Source organism: Salvelinus sp. IW2-2015, linkage group LG3, assembly GCF_002910315.2.
Source record: "Salvelinus sp. IW2-2015 linkage group LG3, ASM291031v2, whole genome shotgun sequence".
NCBI classification, from domain to species: domain Eukaryota; kingdom Metazoa; phylum Chordata; class Actinopteri; order Salmoniformes; family Salmonidae; genus Salvelinus; species Salvelinus sp. IW2-2015.
The window spans coordinates 15164545-15184504 of NC_036840.1; the positions used below are offsets into that span (position 1 = coordinate 15164545).

The following is a 19960-nucleotide window of genomic DNA, read 5'->3' on the forward strand; positions in this document are numbered from 1 at the left end:
TTTTCACATACAAATTTCATATATTCAAAAAATAGCATGGTCACAGTGGTTGAATGTTCATTTAGATTGCCGATTTTCTGCATTCATCAGAGTGCTATCAGGTAACCTGATTTCAGATGTGTCCATGTAAACAGGATAATTATAGAAATCATTCTTCTTGCAAAGCGTGTAAACGTTTTAATCAACTATCATATTAATCTGACTATCCACAACAATCGCATAAATATGTGCATGTAACGTACGGAGTGTGATTTCATATGTGTAGACAGGCATTGTTAATGTGCTAAATGCAACACCCTCCCAGCCATTAGGCCTGATCATTAGCAGGTGGATAAATGTGTGTGGGAGAGTGTCATTCTTAATCTGCCTGTTTTAAATCTGTTGTATTTATTATGATATAAGACTCATATTTTTGAGTAAATCCTTTTCCAGTCATATTTGAAACATTTTTAATGTGCCCATCAACAGCTACTATCATCATACATCCCAGTTGACAAATTGATTATGTCAGTCAAGAGTTATAAAGGCATCAGATTGGCCTTTAGCAGCCCACCATGTGCATAGCCCCTCCTCTCCACGCACGAGTCCGTGCTGCGCCTGATGCAGTGGCTTGTGGATTCGATCTCTCTCAGGTTACGCATGAGTTAGAGAAAGACCAGTTTAATGGAATATTTTCAGTAAACGCAAGAAAGCGAAAACTAGGTAAAACATTCACTCCATTTACAGAGATTTTATGTAGCCGAATATAACTATTGGAGCCAGCAGCTGTGGAATAGCTGCGACAGAGACAGGGTTTGTGGCATTCATTGAAAAAGCAGACCTTTAATATGCAATGCAGCCATGACAGGCAAGAGTAAGACGACTGTGAGGACGCTGGAGGATTTAACGCTCGATTCCGGTTATGGTGGAGCCGCTGACTCCTTCAGGTCTTCCAGTGTTTCGCTGTGTTGCTCGTACACGAATCTGTCATATGCGCATGGGGGAAACTGCTGGCATCTGACCGAATCTATGCACAGCCGACACAACAGCTTGGACACGGTCAACACCGTCCTGGCGGAGGACACGGATATATTGGAGTTCTCCAGCCAATGCGCCAAGCTTCCCGAGCTTGAGGACGTGCCATGGAGCCTCAGCGAGGTGGAGTGCGCACTCAGGAAGAAAGAGGAGCTATGTGTGGGGAGCCCGTCACAAGAGGTCCTGGCCAAGCTCTCAGCACTGGTCAGTCGGGCGTTGGTGAGGGTCGCCCGGGAGGCTCAGCGCCTCAGTCTGCGCTATGCCAAGTGCACCAAGCACGAGATCCAAAGCGCCATCAAGATGGTTCTCTCCTGGACCATCTCTGTCAACTGCATCACCGCAGCACTCGGTGCACTTTCGCTCTATAATATGAGCACTAGGGATAAACTCTACCGGGGCAAGTCAGCACGGTGCGGGCTCGTCTTTTCTGTAGGACATTTTTTCAAGTGGATGGTTGAGAATCGAGTGGCACTCCGGGTCCATGAACACGCAGCTATATACTTCACTGCCTGTGTGGAAAGCCTGTTCCTTGAGGTATTCAGCCGAGTGCAGCGGATCGCGCTCATCGAGAATGACAACGGCACCTCCACATTTATGCTCGAGTCTCTAGAGCAGGCCATCAACAATGACTCAGAGATCTGGGGTCTGCTGCAGCCCAACCAGCACCTCATATGTGGGAAGAATGCAAGTGGTAAGAAAAACAAAATACATGTTGCTCATTTTCTGTTGACAGAAATGTGTCCTGAGTGCAATCGGATATTTTATGTTGTGGGTTTTTCATTGGAAACTCATGTGGTTTCAAGCAGAATGTACTTTGTTGACCACATCGTTGGCACTGATCCTTTGTTTTCGTTTCTATTATTTGGCTGGCAGATCTGCCAGTGCATCAGGGGATAGGGATCTGTTAATAGGCGTCTGTTTGTATCATTGGCCTTTGCCAATGTTGTTGTGAATAAAGGTCACCTCACGTCGAGTTGAGGGACTGTTTATAGAGGTGACTACATAAAGCTTATTTTAATGGGTCTTTCATAATTGAGCTATTTTGATAGAGGAACAAAATCTACGTCATCACGCACAGATTATTGGTTCATAATATGCATTTTTAAGCCACATTTTGTCATAGGTTAAGCGTTTTTTTTAACCTATTTGCCAAAGTTAGGGTAGTAGGGGGTAACTAGCTTCCTGGGGCAACTAACCCCCCCCTCCCCCCTTAATTTGCATTAAGACCCAAAGATGTCACAATTAACACTTTCTGTGTTGTAGATATATTCCAATGAAGTTAGATCTATAATTGTTTTTTAAATATACAAGAAGGAAAGCCTTAAGATAAATAATCTACTTGTTTAGAGAGAAAAATGTAGATCATTTGAGTAAAGTAGTAATATGTTGGATGAGTGTGTTGGGGCCACACCCCCTCCCCCTCTTACTAGGGGGTAATTGGCCCCTGGGGGCTAGTTACCCCTTTGTGGTTAGGAATGTGTTTCTACCTGTGATATAGACAATGACTAGCCCAGTTAGCGCTAGTTTATGCTAATTTGATAGCTAGTTACACCAACAGTAAATACTAGCCAGCAAGCTAGTAAGAATAAGCTGCTAGGAGTGCTAGCTAGCAACCTTACTAGTTGTAAATGTTTCCACTAGTGACTGATAGCTTTACAGTTATTGTTACTTTTTAGCCTTTTAGGTGTTTTACACAGCATTTTATGTAATATAGCTAGATACTGTAGCTAGCTACATTTTTAAGAGAGCTTTTCAATTGGCATCTCTCCCCCTGTTTTCAGTCACAGGTGGGGACTGGATTAGGTGTGAGCGGTGCAGGAGGTGGGCTCATGAGTTGTGCTCCAATTTTACTGGGGATAGCTTTATTTGTGACCTATGTACAAATTAGAATTTTGCAATAGCAAAGCATAAGTTACACTGAATTAATTAGTTATATTCCAATATTATATTCCAATTAATATATATATATATTTTTTTTTAAATTAAAGACAACAATTGAAAACCTTTTGCTCCTGAATGTAATTTTAAAGACTGCTGGGATTTAAAATCTTACATTACTCAAATCATATTCAGTGCAATTGTACATAATGGATTGTATGGATAAGGAATAACAAAGATGGAACAAATAAAATGTATCTGAAGGTGAGTTAAAAAGAGGGACTTTACATCAAATTTTCAAATGTTTTATTTAAAAAAATGAGGGTGTAGAAATGTTATGCTCTTAGTGTAACCTTTATTTAACTAGGGAAGTCAGTTAAAACATTTTTTATTTACAATGACGGCCTACTCCGGCCAAACCCCGACGACGCTGGGCCAATTGTGCACCGCCCTATGGGACTCCCAATCACGGTCGGATGTGATACAGCCTGGATTCGAACCAGGTACTATAGTGAAGCCTCTTGCGCTGAAATGCAATGCCTTAGACTCATAGTGCAGATAGTAATGGTGACATGTGCAATACCACCCCCCCCCCCCCCATATTTTATTTAAATAATTAAAATAAGACAACTAGACTTAGCTTTTAAGTATTACTTACGAAATAATTTCTTAATAACATTGATTAAAGGGATTTTAACACACTTGTGTGAAGCCCTATTCCATAATCTAAATTTAGTTATTTCATACTTTTTTTAATTAAATAACTAAAACGTGTCAATTGTAGCCATTTTATTTCCCTTTATAAGGAAACGAGGGGTGCTAAGGATGCTGCAAAAAAGTATTTGTATGCATTTACACTATAAACAAAAAAGTATGTGGACACCCCTTTAAATTAGTGGATTCGGCTATTTCAGCCACACCTGTTGCTGACAGGTGTATAAAATCGAGCACACAGCCATGTAATCTCCATAGACATACATTGTCAGTATAATGACCTTGCTGAAGAGGTCAGTGACTTTCAACTTGGCACCGTCATTGGATGTCACCTTTCCAACAATTCAGTTCGTCAAATTTCTGCCCTGCTAGAGCTGCCCCGGTAAACTGGGGTGGTGCTGTTATTGTGAAGTGGAAACGTCTAGGAGAAACATCAGCTCAGTCGTGAAGTGGTAGGCCACACAAGTTCACAGAACAGGATCGCTGAGTGCTAAAAAAAAATTGTGTCCTCTGTTGCAACACTCACTACCGAGTTCCAAACTGCCTCTGGAAGAAACGTCAGCATAGGAACTGTTTGTCAGGAGCTTCATGAAATGGGTTTCCATGGCCAAGCAGTCGCACAAGCCTAAGATCACCATGCACAATGCCAAGCGTCGGCTGGAGTGGTGTAAAGCTCACCGCCATTGGACTCTGGAGCAGTGGAAACACGTTCTCTGGAGTGATGAATCACGCTTCACCCTCTCAGTCCGATGGAATATTCCGGGTTTGGCGAATACCAGGAGAACGCTACCTGCCCGAATGTATAGTGCCAAATGTAAAGTTTGGTGGAGAAGGAATAATGGTGTGGGGAAGTTTTTCATGGTTCAGGCCCCGTAGTTCCAGTGAAGGGAAATCTTAATGCTACAGCATACAGTGACATTCTATTTGATTCTATGCTTCCAACTTTGTAGCAACAGTTTGGGGTTATCCCTTTCCTGTGTCAGCATGACAATGCCCCCGTGCACAATGCGTGGTCAGTGCAGAAATAGTGGAAGAGATCGGTGTGGAAGAACTTGACTGGCCTGCTCAGAGCCCTGACCTCAACTCCATTGAACACCTTTGGAATGAATTGGAACGCAGACTGCGAGCCGACACCACTAAAGCTTTTGTGGCTGAATGTATTTGTATTTATTATGGATCGCCAACAGCTACTGCCAAGGCAAAAGCTACTCTTCCTGGGGTCCAGCAAAATTAAGTCAGTTATACAATTTTAAAAACATAACAGTACATTCACAACAGATTTCACGACGCACTAAGTATGCCCTCAGACCCCTACTCCACTACCAAATATCTACAACCCAAAATCCATGTGTCTGTATAGTGCGTATGTTATCGTGTGTGTGTATGCATGGTTCTGTGCCCATGTTTGTGTAGCTTCACAGTCCCCTCAGTTCCATAAGGTGTATTTTTATCTGTTTTTTTTATTACATTTTACTACTTGAATCAGTTACTTGATGTGGAATAGAGTTTGATCTAGATACTGTGTGCCTCCCATAGTCTGTTCTGGACTTGGGGACTGTGAAGAGACCTGTGGTGGCATGTCTTGTAGGGTAATCATGGGTGTTTTTTGTTGTTGTTACCTTTATTTAACTTCTCCAGGATAGGGGGCAGCATTTTCACGTTTGGATGAAAAGCATGCCCAGAGTAAACTGCCTCCTACTTAGTCCCAGATGCTAATATATGCATATTATTAGTAGTATTGGATAGAAAACACTCTGAAGTTTCTAAAACTGTTTGAATCATGTCTGTGAATATAACAGAACTTATTTGGCAGGCAAAACCCCGAGGACAAACCATTCAGATTTTTGTTGTTGTTGAGGTCACTCTCTTTTCAATGAGGTTTCATTGGGAATCCAGATTTCTAAAGGACCTTCCTGCAGTTCCTATCGCTTCCACTGGATGTCAACAGTCTTTAGAAATTGGTTGAGGTTTTTCCTTTGAGAAATGAAGAAGTAGCCATGTTCAGAATGAGGCTCCAGTGAAGTGTACTGTTTGTTAGAGGCGCGTGACCAGAAAGCATGCTACACATTGTTTTCCTCCGGTATTGAACACAGATCATCCCGTCTTCAATTTTATCGATTATTTACGTAAAAAAATACATAAAGTTGTATTACAAAAGTAGTTTGAAATGTTTGGACAAAGCTTACAGGTAACTTTTGAGATACTTGTAGTCACGTTGTACAAGTTGGAACCGGTGTTTTTCTGGATCAAACACGCCAAATAAATTGACACTTTGGATATATATCGACGGAATTAATCGAACAAATAACCATTTGTGATGTTTATGGGATATATTGGAGTGCCAACAGAAGAAGCTCGTCAAAGGTAAGGCATGAATTATATCTTTATTTCTGCGTTTTGTGTCGCGCCGGGAGGGTTGAAATATGATGGTCTGTGATTGTTAGCTGGGGTGCTATCCTCAGATCATAGCATTGTTTTCTTTCGCCGTAAAGCATTTTGGAAATCTGACATGTTGGCTGGATTCACAAAAAGTGTAGATTTAATTTGGTATACTGAATTTGTGGTTTCATAAAAGTAAATTTTTATAGTAGTTTATTTGAATTTGGCGCTCTGAATTTTCACTGGATGTTGGCCCGGTGGGACGCTACCCACATATCCCAGAGAGGTTAATTAAGAACAAATAATCTTTTACAATGACAGCCTAGGAACAGGTGGGTTAACTTTTTAAGACTAGGGGGCTGTATTTGGAAGTTTGGATGACTGAGGTGCCCAAAGTAAACTGCCTGTTACTCAGGCCCGGAAGCTAGGATATGCATATGCATGGTAGTATTGGATAGAAAACACTCTACAGCTTCTAAAACTGTTAAAATAATGTCTGTGAGTATAGCAGAACTGATTTGGCAGGCAAAACCCTGAGGACAATCCATCCAGGAATTTTTTAGTTGTTGAGGTCATTGGACTTTTCAATGCTTTTCTATGGGAAAGTCTAATAATTAGGACCCAGATTCCAGTTCCTATGGCTTCCACTAGATGTCAACAGCCTTTAGAAATTGTTTCATGCTTGTTTTTTGAAAAATGGAGAAGTATTCGTATTCTTTCGAAGTAACCCTCAGAAGGACTCTAGTCTTTTGGCGTGTGAATAGTGCGCACTCCTCGTTTTTAAAATTCAGTTTACTCCGTCTTAAATTTTATCGAATATTTACATATTAGGGTACCTGAGGTTGGATTAGAAACATTGTTTGAATTGTTTGACGAAGTTTACAGGTATTTTTTTAGATTCTTTTGTAGGCATGTTGAGAGTTGGAACAGGTGGATTTCTGAATCAAACGTGCCAAATAAACTGACATTTTGGGGATATAAAGAAGGACTTTATCGAACAAAACGACCATTCATTGTGTAACTGGGACACTTTGGATTGCAAAAAGATGAAGATCTTCAAAGGTAAGTGATTTATTTTATCTCTATTTTTGAGTTTTGTGACACCTGTGCAGGTTATGAATTCATGTTAATGCAGGAAGTGGGTGAGGTGCTGTCCTCAGACGGTCAAATGCTATGCTTTCGCCGTAAAGCCTATTGTAAGTCGGACAAAGCTGTTCGATTACCAAGATTCTAAGCTAAAGAATGGTGTATGACACTTGTATTTTTATGAATGTTTAACTTCTTGACGCTAGGGGCCAGAATATATATATACACTGCTCAAAAAAATAAAGGGAACACTTAAACAACTAGGGGGCACATTTGTGGCCTTCTGGAGGTCATTTTGCAGGGCTCTGGCAGTGCACCTCCTTGCACAAAGGCGGAGGTAGCGGTCCTACTGCTGGGTTGTTGCCCTCCTACGGCCTCCTCCACGTCTCCTGATGTACTGGCCTGTCTCCTGGTAGCGCCTCCATGCTCTGGACACTACGCTGACAGACACAGCAAACCTTTTTGCCACAGCTCGCATTGATGTGCCATCCTGGATGAACTGCACTACCTGAGCCACTTGTGTGGGTTGTAGACTCCGTCTCATGCTACCACTAGAGTGAGAGCACCGCCAGCATTCAAAAGTGACCAAAACATCAGCCAGGAAGCATAGGAACTGAGAAGTTGTCTGTGGTCACCACCTGCAGAATCACTCCTTTTTTGGGGGTGTCTTGCTAATTGCCTATAATTTCCACCTTTTGTCTATTCCATTTGCACAACAGCATGTGAAATGTATTGTCAATCAGTGTTGCTTCCTAAGTGGACAGTTTGATTTCACAGAAGTGTGATTGACTTGGAGTTACATTGTGTTGTTTAAGTGTTCCCTTTATTTTTTTGAGCAGTGTATATATTTTAAATAACGTTCCCAAGGTAAACTGACTATTTCTCAGGCCCAGATCGTAGAATATGCATATAATTTACAGATTAGAATAGAAAACAGTCCAAAGTTTCCAAAACTGTCAAAATAGTGTCTGTGAGTATAACAAAACTGATTCTGCAGGCGAAAACCTGAGAAAATCCAACCCGGAAGTGATTTTTTTTAAACCCCTATTCCGTTCACTGCCCCTCTTCCATTTAAAGGGGTATCAACCAGATTCCTTTCCAATGGCTTCCTCAGGCTGTGACCAGGCTTTAGACATAGTTTCAGGCTTTTATTTTGAAAAATGGCCGACATTTTTCATAAGTAGTCCGGTGTCCTCTGAATGTTTCCTGCGCGCGATAGAGGGGCACCCCATTTTTCTTTTGTCTCTTAATGAATAGGTTATGGTCCGGTTGAAATATTATCGATTATGTTTGTTAAAAACAACCTGAGGATTGATTGTAAAAAACATTTGACATGTTTCTACGACCATTATGGATACTTTTTGGAATTTGTCGAACGGAACACGGCTTTGGTTTTCTGAACATAATGCGCAACCCAAATGGCGTTTTTTTGTGAWAAAAGTAATATTTATCGAACAAAAATAACAGTTGTTGTGTAACTGGGAGTCTCGTGAGTGGAAACATCCGAAGATTATCAAAGGTAAGCGATTAATTTTATTGCTTTTCTTACTTTCGTGACCAAGCTAACCAAGCTAATATAAGGCTAGCTGTTGTAGCATTGAAAGCTACACTCACAAACGCTTGGATTTCTTTCACTGTAAAGTATATTTTTAAAATCTGACACGATAGGTGGATTAACAACAAGCTAAAATGTGTTTTGGTATATTTCACTTGTGATTGCATGATTATAAATATTTTTGCATTTGGCGCCCTGCAATTCTAGCGGTTGTTTAGGAAAGTGATCCCGTAAAAGGGATCCATAGTGCAGAGAAGTTAACTTCTTCTTAATAGGGGGGCGCTGTTTTCACTTTGGAATAAATCGTGCCCAAATTAAACGGCCTCGTACTCTGTTCTAGATCATACAATATGCATATTATTATTACTATTGGATAGAAAACACTCAGAAGTTTCTAAAACTGTTTGAATTATATCTGTGAGTAAAACAGAACTCATTTGGCAGCAAACTTCCATACAGGAAGTGAAAAATCTGAAAACGAGGCTCTGTGTCAGGGCCTGCCTATTCAACTGGCTTTTATTTATGGATCTGTATGCACTTCATACGCCTTCCACTAGATGTCAACAGGCAGTGGAAGGTTGAATGGGGTGTCTAGCTTGATGTGAGGCTGAATAAGAGCTTTTCGAGTGACAGGTCCGCCCTTTTGTCAGTTTTCATCTGCGCGCCGGGGAACCTCACATTGTCTTCTGAAAAGCGTTCGGTATACACTACGAATTGCTCCGGCTCTCATTTTATTGGATACATATGAGAAGAACATCATAAAGTAGGATTTTCAACCAAGTTTGACCAGTTTATTCAACGTTTATTGGGAATTTTGGAATTTTTCGTTCCATGCGCCAAGAGATGATGGACACGTGCGCTCCACAATGCTAGCCAAAGTTGCTAATTCGACAGAAGAAATGGACATTCTAAAACCAAACAACGATTTATTCTGGACCTAGGACTCCTTGCACAACATTCTGATGGAAGATCAGCAAAAGTAAGAGAATATTTATGATGTTATTTCGTATTTCTGTGTAATATTTTGGCTCCAACACGGCGGAGAATAGGAGAGCGCTGTCTCACAATAATGCATGCTGTATGTTGTAGTAAAGTTATTTAAAAAAATCTTACACAGCGGTTGCATTAAGAACCAGTGTATCTTTTATTTGCCATACAACAAGTATTTTTATGTAAAGTTTATGATGAGTTCTTTGGTTAGATTAGGTGACTGTCCAAAATATCTCCGGACATTTTGGTGAATTGTTGCTACGTATTCAATGTATAACCACGATTTGCAGCTCTAAATATGCACATTTTCGAACAAAACATAAATGTATTGTATAACATGATGTTATAAGACTGTCATCTGATGAAGTTGTCCAAAGGTTAGTGATTAATTTTATCTCTATTGCTGTTTTTTGTGAAAGCTATGTTGGCGGTGAATAAATGGCTTTGTGTGTTTGGCTATTGTGGTAAGCTAATATAATTCTATATTGTGTTTTCGCTGTAAAAAATCAGAAATATTGGCTGGATTCACAAGATGTTTATCTTTCATTTGCTGTACACCATGTATTTTTCATAAATGTTTTATGATGAGTATTTATGTATTTCACGTTGCTCTCTGTAATTATTCTGGCTGCTTTGGTGCTATTTGTGATGGTGGCTGCAATGTAAAACTACGATTTATACCTCAAATATGCACATTTTCAAACAAAACATAAATGTATTGTATAACATGATGTTATAAGACTGTCATCTGATGAAGTTGTTCAAGGTTAGTGATTAATTTTTATCTCTATTGCTGTTGGCATGTCATCCCTAAGTTTGCTTATCTTTCTTATAGTTTATTTTTCTTCTATTTTGTTTAGTCACATGATTTCTTAATTTGCAGTACGTTTACCAATCAATTGGGCTGCCAGACTTATTTGCCATACCTCTTGCCTCATCCCTCTCAAACATACCATTTTTTAATTCCTCATCAATCCATTGGGACTTAACACCTTTTACAGTCATTGTCTTAACAACACTGTCAACAAGGCAGGTCCTACAGGCCCTAGTTTTGTCTCACCTTGACTACTGTTCAGTCGTGTGATCAGGTGCCACAAAAAAAGGACTTAGGAAAATTGCAATTGGCTTTGAATTGGGCAAATGGCTGGCCCTTGGATGTACACAGAGCTAATATTAATAATATGCATGTCAATCTCTCCTGGCTGAAAGTGGAGGAGAGATTGACTTCATCACTACTTTTATTTATGAGAGGTGTAGACATATTGAATGCACGTAGCTGTCTGTCTAACCTACTGGCACACACCTCGGACACCCCTGCATACCCCACAAGACATGCCAGCAGAGGTCTCTTCACAGTCCCCAAGTCCAGAACAGACTACGGGAAGCACACAGTGCAACATAGAGCCATGACTACATGGAACTCTATTCCACATCAAGTAACTGACACAAGCAGTAACATTTGATTTAAAAAAACAGATTACAAAACACCTTATGTAACAGCGGGGACTGAAGCAACACAAACATTGGCACAGACACATGCATACACACACACGATATCATACGCACTATACATACACATGGATTTAGTACTGTAGATACGTGGTGGAGTATGGGCCTGAGGGCAAACAGTGTGTTGTGAAATCTGGGTATGTATTGTAATGTTTTTAAAATTGTATTAACTGCCTTAATTTTGGCAGCAGCTAATGGGGATCCATAATAAATACATCTGTACTGTGGTTTTGCCTCTTTGATTGCCTTAGAGGGCATAGCTAGTCTGTTTGTACATGTCCATGTTCCCAGTCATTCTGAGCTAGCCAATTAAAGTATTTTCCACAGCTATAATTGAGGCTAAACAACCCTGTAACCAGTAATCCGAACTGTCAATTTATACATGCAACATTTGTTCACTGGCTGTATTTAACGCCAAGGAAATGTTTTACAATGACAAAGGCCCCAACTGTTCACTGAATCCCCCTAAATCAGGTAGGCACATTCCTTCATATGATGTGGGAGTACCCTGCAGTTAAATGCTTCTGAGGCAAAGTAACTAAATTCATTTTGAAGTGTATGAATTTCAATATTCAATGCTTTGCATCTATTTTACTTAACAATGGTAGCCCCTTGCATCTCTGTCAGATAAGATCACTGCTGGCACTCATGAAAAATGAAAAATGTTTTGGTCTCTAAGACGGCAACCACCTCTTTCCCATTGGATACAGTTACTATTAGAAGTTATAACATTAGAATTATCGACAGCAAAACTGTTTGGTAGTAGATAACAGAGGTGGGACCAAGTCATTGTTTTAAAAGTCACAAATAAGTCTCAAGTCTCAGCACTCAAGTCCCAAGTCAAGACAGAAAAGTCCGAGTCAAGATCGACAAGTATCAAGTCAAGTCTCAAGTCCTAAACTTTGAGTTTCGAGTCCATAATGTGCTCTTCACCAAATGTAATACCATTTCATATTTTTAACAAGAGTAATAGATAATATATTACATTTACGCAAATCATGAATGCTTTTAAAAATATATTTATTACTTTCCAAATTAGCTTTATATTTCCATGGAAATACATGTGTTACGTTTCCAATGGTGAATGAAGGAGTCAGGCGCAGAGAGCAGGGTAGCTTCGAGCAAGTGGATATACTTTAATATTCCAAAATAGAATATAAACGAGACGGCTACGCCACATAACAAAAAGGGCGCGTCAACATCCAGTCCACAAATAAACAAGGACAAAATCCACACGAATACAAACACCACAAACAGAATAACAAAAGGAAGAGAATCGATGGCAGCTAGTAGGCCGGTGACGACGACCGCCGAGCACCGCCCGCAGAGGAAGAGGCACCATCTTCGGCGGGATTCGTGACAGTACCCCCCCTCTGACGCGCGGCTCCCGCAGTGCGCCGCCCCCGGCCTCGAGGACGACCCGGAGGGCGAGGCGCAGGGCAATCCGGGTGGCGGCGGTGGAAATCAACCAAGAGGGAAGGATCTAAAATGTCCCCTCTCGGTACCCAGCACCTCTCCTCCGGACCGTACCCTTCCCAGTCAACGAGGTACTGCAGGCTTCTGTTACGTTTCCAATGGTGAATGAAGGAGTCAGGCGCAGAGAGCAGGGTAGCTTCGAGCAAGTGGATATACTTTAATATTCCAAAATAGAATATAAACGAGACGGCTACGCCACATAACAAAAAGGGCGCGTCAACATCCAGTCCACAAATAAACAAGGACAAAATCCACACGAATACAAACACCACAAACAGAATAACAAAAGGAAGAGAATCGATGGCAGCTAGTAGGCCGGTGACGACGACCGCCGAGCACCGCCCGCAGAGGAAGAGGCACCATCTTCGGCGGGATTCGTGACAACATGGCTAGCCATAACAAAGACCCCCCCCCCCCAATAGCGATCGACTATCGAGGATCGCTATGGGGTGCAATCGGGCGATGTAGGCTTGTACACAACCGCCCAACCTTAACACACACACACCGTAACATATGTCAATGGCTTTAGGAACAGCAGTAACATCAGGCAGGATTTAGGCTACCAACTGCGTAGCCAGTTGTAGCTCAATCTTGGGTGCAATGATCACGTTCCCGCACTGACTGACTGTGCGGAGGCTCATTGATTTAAGGTTACGTTAGCCAACATGCTGCACTGGCAAAGTTATGAATGATATAGCTGTTGGCTATATTAGCCATGATTTACCGTTCTTTGTGCAGCTTCAAATGTCGAACAAAGTTGGAAGTTGTTGCGCCTCCGTCTGTCATTTTCTTCCCGCATGTTTTGCAAGTTGCAATCCGTTTTTGTTGATACAGCATAGTCTTTATATCCTAAATAATAATTTTGGGTATCATCTTCCCAAGGGCTCCATCTGAATTCAATCGCCGACGTTCCTCTGCACTGCCACGCTCAACTTTTTCTCAGCTGGCACAATGTGATTGGCTGATGTCTGATTGAAACTGTAATCCGTTAAATTAACAGTTGATGCGCTGCACACTTTTTGTAATAGCATCATTTTTTATATTTGGGCTTGGGGAGGGTATCAAGTCAGTTCAGTTAAAAGGCTCAAGTCCAAGTTAAGTCACGAGTCATTGGTGTTAATGTCAAACTTGAGTTGCAAGTCATCATATTTGTGACTCGAGTCCACACCTCTGGTAGATAAGGTACAATTGAATTCTGGACAAATATACTTCACTCTTTAAGAACAATCTTAGATAAAGCCCTACTCATATAAACCAATATTTATTTAGACTTTTGTTACTTTTTTTGCTTTCAGGTCCATGGGGAAGGGGTGGTAAAGGGTTGGGGTTATCTGGTCATTGTGGGGTGATTGGGGGAAATGTAAGGGGAGACTCAGAGGACGGATGGTGGGAGAAATTATTTTTTATAAAATAAGGCACATCTCTCAGCCTTCAAATAAAACAATACTTTATTTACGACTGTTTTCATACGAAAATAATAGGTTCAAACATTAATGCTTTCATCTTAAAGTGAACTTTACATTTCGGATGCACCTCAACTACAGGTCGGCTTTGACCACTGTCTTTCTCTACGGATGAAGAAGTAACAGAAAGGGAATCCCATTTTCTTTGGTTATCATACCAAGGACAGAGTATTTTATGGTCAATTTGTATCCAGCCGGCAAGGTATGAAGTCTATGGACTAAATCACTGGTCCTTTTGCCCAGAGTATTCCGTAATAGAAAGCATGAAGGTAACTCTGCCAACAGAGCCCAGAACTATACTGAGCAAAAATATAAATGAAACATGTAGAGTGTTGGTCCCAGGTAGTAATACATTACTAGAAATACATTTCTTGTTTTCAATGCAATATTTTGTGACCTGAGTCTTTTAACCAAAATATCACAGATGAGACTAAAGTTCAGCTGACCATTTTAAGGTTACCGTGGTAAAGGCGACTCAGGTCCTCAAATGTTTCTGTGATCTTTTAACTAGAGGCAGTTGATGCTTGAAAACCTACAAATGTTGCTGAGTTACAGCAGTTCTCTTTGAAAGAGTGGTTCAAGTTGCCTCCACAGCGACATGAGAGACAGATCAATAACTACAAGAAGCATTTGGTTAGAGACATTACAGCTAAAGGTGGCACAACCAGTTATTGCATGTAAGGGGGCAATTACTTGTTCTCAACAGGGGCATTGGGTGTTGCATAACTTTGTTTTTTGAAATAAATTAAATGGGTATAATTGTGTTATTTGTTCACTCAGGTTCCCTTTATCTAATATTAGGTTTTGTTTGAAGATCTGATAACATTCAATATAAAAACATATGCAAAAGGTGAGAATTAGAAAGGGGGCAAATACTTTTTCACAGCACYATCTCTTCGTTAGTGGACTCAAACATTGTTTTGTTCACAAGTTAGGTTGTTTTTAAATGTAAATATCCAAGAAACACAAGGAAGTCTCACTATAGTAGATAGAAGCAATGAGCACAGGTATAGAAGTTGATCCAAAACGGACTCTTTTCAGCTTCACTCAGTGCGCAGAGTCCCCCAGGCAGGAGGTGTTACTGCGCGAGGTGGGATATAACGCTAGGATTCGTATGTCTTTGTGCATTACCAGATATGAAACAAAACTGCAGAAATACTTAAACAGCTACGGCAGCATTTTTTGGGCTATAAATCACAACTTCCACATGGGCCTAGACTTGACATTTGCTTGCACTGTAGAGCCCCGAGTTGACCACCCGCCAACGTGGCTGGTTAATTAGTCATTCTTACCTGCCAATGCCAAAATCTACCGCATTTGGCGGGTGTTCATTTTTGGCACTGTCTGCCAAGATTAGTTCTTAGAGCTCTGCTCTTGGATGAACTCTGTTTTGCAAAATAGGCCATTTGATTTCCATGCACAGTGAATTATTTACAACTCAGGGCAGAGTAGACCATAATAAGGAAGTATGAATAAACTATGTTCTTATTAAAATAAGTTAACGTTGATGGATAGTGTAAAGAGAATTTGACAACAGATGAAAAGTAAGCAGTTCCTACAGCTTTGCTTGCACATTTCAGTATTCCTGTCTTTGTTTGGCAACAGCGACACACGTTGCGTCAGAAATCATGCGGCACCATTGATATCCAACTCCCAGAGGTATCTCCTTGATATGGTAGATGGCAGGAGATATTTCTTCATTGCCTACATGGCATGGCTACTGTATTAACGTGTGACTCATCAGTGCATGGGAAAACGATATGAGGGAGTAATGGTGACAACACTGCAGCATTCTGGGTTGGCACCCCACGGAGTGCGCTGCATTATATGTCTAGGAGTTTAGCCATACGATGTGTCGTCGGGGTTCTCATGTAAGATGTAATCTAAGACAATATGATCCAGGAATGTAGATGTACTAGCATTCCACACAGAAAGTCTAATTGAGTTGACGTCACTTCATTTCAAATCAATGTCGCTGCACCATGCTTGGCAAGAGTTACTCCTTTTATGCTTAGTAAGCTAGATTTGGTTCACTCCCCTGACTTTGATTTGAGGTTTCCTTGCTGTACACAGCACAATCACCTGCCGAGCTGAGTCACACTAAATAAAACGGTGCTATTGAGAGCCACATCACCTGCCTCAGTGTGAAGGGGTGAGAACCTGTGTAAGCTGCCCACGTCCTCTTTCCCTCCTATCACTCTGTGGAGGTGGTGAAGTGGTCCCCACAATGCCGCATTTCTGCAGTAGCCAGGCAACAGCCCTGGCGTGTCATTGGAGGTGTGTTTACCAGAGTGCTGAGGACAAAGAAGGATCTTCTCAGAGGCTTCTGCTATACAGCCTTGGCTTCGCCAGCAGAATGGATTTCAGCTTGTGATTTCCTTTCTAAAGCAATATCCAGCTATTTTACAGCTTGCTGTTTGTCTGTTGCCCTCCACTCCCACCTCTCCAGGATCTAGGCTGTCATGAAAATGACTGGGTTGGCAGTTGGACTCTTGCATTCTTCTGTATTCAGTCAGTATCTGTATCTTGTATTTCAGACTTAAAAATAATAAAACATGTTTATCCCTACCCAGTGGATAATACCCATATTGGGTCACTTGTCTTAGGTCGACAAGTGCGGTGTGATACTGCTCGTGTGTGTGTTTGTGTACATGCATAAGAGTCAAGTCTTTACACAAGCTAAAGACCAGAGGATCTCCCCATGACAGCGCTTCACTCCATGCCTGTGGTTAAGGTGATACCAGCTGGATGTGTAAAGAGGGATATCGATGATCTGTGATGCTGTGTTCAGGAATAGGCAGACTCATGCTCTAAACGTGGAACAAATGATGACAAATTCAACAATTTAGCCATGGTGCAAAAATTTTTGTTTTTCTTTCCCAATTAGAGATCCCATGCCTGGCTGAGGACGCACCTGGTGTTAAGAAACATTCTTAAATTTCAAAGCTGTAATTGTCTAATTTCACAATGCACCCAATTTTCTTATCGACAGTAGTCAAATCATATCCAATTTTATTGGTCACATACACGTGTTTAGCAGATGTTATTGCGGGTGTAGTGAAATGCTTGTGCTTCTAGTTCCGACAGTGTAGCAATATCTAACAAGTAATATCTAACATTCGCAACAAATACCTAATACACACATCTAAGTAAAGGAATGGAATTAAGAATATATAAATATATGGATGAGCAATGTCAGAGTGGCATAGACTATAATAAGATATAGTAGAATAGTACAGAATACAGTATATACATATCACATTTCATTAGTCACATCCACCAAATACATCAGGTGTAGACCTTACAGTGAAATGCTAACTTACTAACCAACAATGCAGTTAAAATATATATATATATATATATATATTGTATTTCTTATTCTTATCTGTAACAAGTAATTAAAGAGCAGCAGTAAAATAACAATAGTGAGACTATATACGGGGGGATGGAGGGGGGTACCGGTACAGAGTCAATGTGCAGGGGCACCGGTTATTTGAGGTAATATGTACATGAAGGTAGAGTTATTAAAGTGACTATGCATAGCTGATAACAGCAGAGACTATCAGCGGTGTAAAAGAGGGGGCAATGCAAATAGTCTGGGTAGCCATTTGATTAGGTGTTCAGGAGTCTTATGGCATGGGGGTAGAAGCTGTTTAGAAGCCTCTTGGACCTAGACTTGGCGCTCCGGTACCGCTTGCCGTGTGGTAGCAGAAAGCACAGTCTTTGACAATTTTTAGGGCCTTCCTCTGACACAACCTGGTATAGAGGTCCTGGATGGCAGGAAGCTTGGCCCCAGTGATGTACTGGGCCTGTCTCTTATACACATCTAGATGTGTATAAGAGACAGGTCTATATGAGGTAATATGTACATGAAGGTAGAGTTATTAAAGTGACTATGCATAGCTGATAACAGCAGAGACTATCAGCGGTGTAAAAGAGGGGGCAATGCAAATAGTCTGGGTAGCCATTTGATTAGGTGTTCAGGAGTCTTATGGCATGGGGGTAGAAGCTGTTTAGAAGCCTCTTGGACCTAGACTTGGCGCTCCGGTACCGCTTGCCGTGTGGTAGCAGAAAGCACAGTCTTTGACAATTTTTAGGGCCTTCCTCTGACACAACCTGGTATAGAGGTCCTGGATGGCAGGAAGCTTGGCCCCAGTGATGTACTGGGCCATTCGCACTACCCTCTGTAGTGCCTTGCGATCGGAGGCCGAGCAGTTGCAATACCAGGCAGTGATGCAACCAGTCAGGATGCTCCTGATGATGCAGCTATAGAAGCTTTTGAGGATCTGAGGACCCATGCCAAATATTTTCAGTCTCCTGAGGGGGAATAGGTTTTGTCATGCTAGTTGTTGGTGATGTGGACACCAAGGAACTTGAAGCTCTCAACCAGCTCCACTGCAGCCCTGTCGATGAGAATGGGGGTGTACTCAAACCTCTTTTTCCTGTAGTTCACAATCATCTCCTTTGTCTTGATGAGTAATGCAAGACATGTAAACATTATTAAAGTGGAAAATGAAGTCTGTATATACAGTTGAAGTCGGAAGTTTACATACACCTTAGCCAAATACATTTAAACTCAGTTTTTCACAATTCCTAACATTTAATCCTTGTAAAAATTCCCCTTTCTTAGGTCAATAAGGATCACCACTTTATTTTAAGAATGTGAAATGTCAGAATAATAGTGGAGAGAATTACTTATTTCAGATTTAATTTCTTTCATCACATTCCCAGTTGAGTCAGAAGTTTACGTACACTCAATTAGTATTTGGTAGCATTGCCTTTAAATTGTTTAACTTCTTGCAACTATAGGGGGTGCTGTTCCGCATTAGCATATTTGTGTCTCCAAATTAAACTGCCTCGTGCTAAATTTCTTGATGTACAATATGCTTATTGTTATATGGCGAGTATGGAATAGGAAAACACCTTCTATTTCATATAGAAGTTGGAATTTTGTCTCTCGAGTGGTACAGAAAAATTTGTACAGCACTATTTTCATGACAGGAGTTCAGATTTCAGAAATTTTTAACCTCTGATCTGGGTCTGTTTTTAGGCGCAGTGAATGCTATAGAAACCGACACTGCCTACGTCTTCCTCTGGGTGTCGTACGTCATCACGTTTTCATGATTCGATGTGGACCATTCAAGCCATTATAAAAGACAAAATGTACAGAGACCCTTTCTCCATCGTGCGCCTGAAGCGTGAAGGACAATCGGACCTGCCTGTTCCAAATCGTTTTCTAACCAGCAATATTTCTCCGGTCATGTTTTCAGTCGTTATAGTTGTTAAAACATCATAATGTAGTTAATTTGAACCGTTTATAGCAATTTATATCCGTTTTAGTGCGATTTTGAGGAATTTCTTTGTTGTGCACTCTGAAAGTTTGGACACGTTTTAGGGTGTCGGTCGTTGGTGGTGGACATTTCGACAGGCCAGAGGACATTCTATCGACCAAAAGACGTTTATAACATGAAAGGATACACTTGCAAGAGATCTGATGGAAGAACAGTTCAAAGTAAGAATATTTAATATGATAAATCGTGTTTCTGTCGAAATATTTTAAACGCATATTTCGCCATTTTGTTTGGTTACTGCTTACTTGGCCAACCTGTATTGAAAAGTAAGGATAATTTTAAAAATGTAAATCAGCGGTTGCATTAAGAACTAATTTTGTCTTTCGATTTGCTGTCAACCTGTTTTTTTTAGTCAAGTATCATGATTAGCTTTCATTAAACTAGATCACTTGATAGATGACGTCAGACATATTGAGGCTTGATTTCCTAGTATTTTTATTGTGTAACCAACGCGTTTTGTATGGTAAATATGCACTTTTCGAACAACTGTATATGTATATTGTAAATGATGTTACAGGAGTGTCATCGGAAGAATCTGAGAAGGT

At 40.8% G+C, this 19960-nt stretch overlaps 1 protein-coding gene across 1 annotated transcript in view; it reads left to right on the forward strand.

The window, feature by feature from the left end:
- Window positions 1-624: 624 nt before the first annotated feature.
- The window catches only part of LOC111951398 (ankyrin repeat and BTB/POZ domain-containing protein 3-A-like), a 198736-nt gene continuing 179400 nt past the window's right edge, over window positions 625-19960 (forward strand). Inside the window, exon 1 of the mRNA XM_023969465.1 lies at window positions 625-1705. Coding sequence (XP_023825233.1) covers window positions 841-1705 — 865 coding nt within the window. The 5' untranslated portion in view covers window positions 625-840. The remainder of the gene's footprint in view (window positions 1706-19960) is intronic.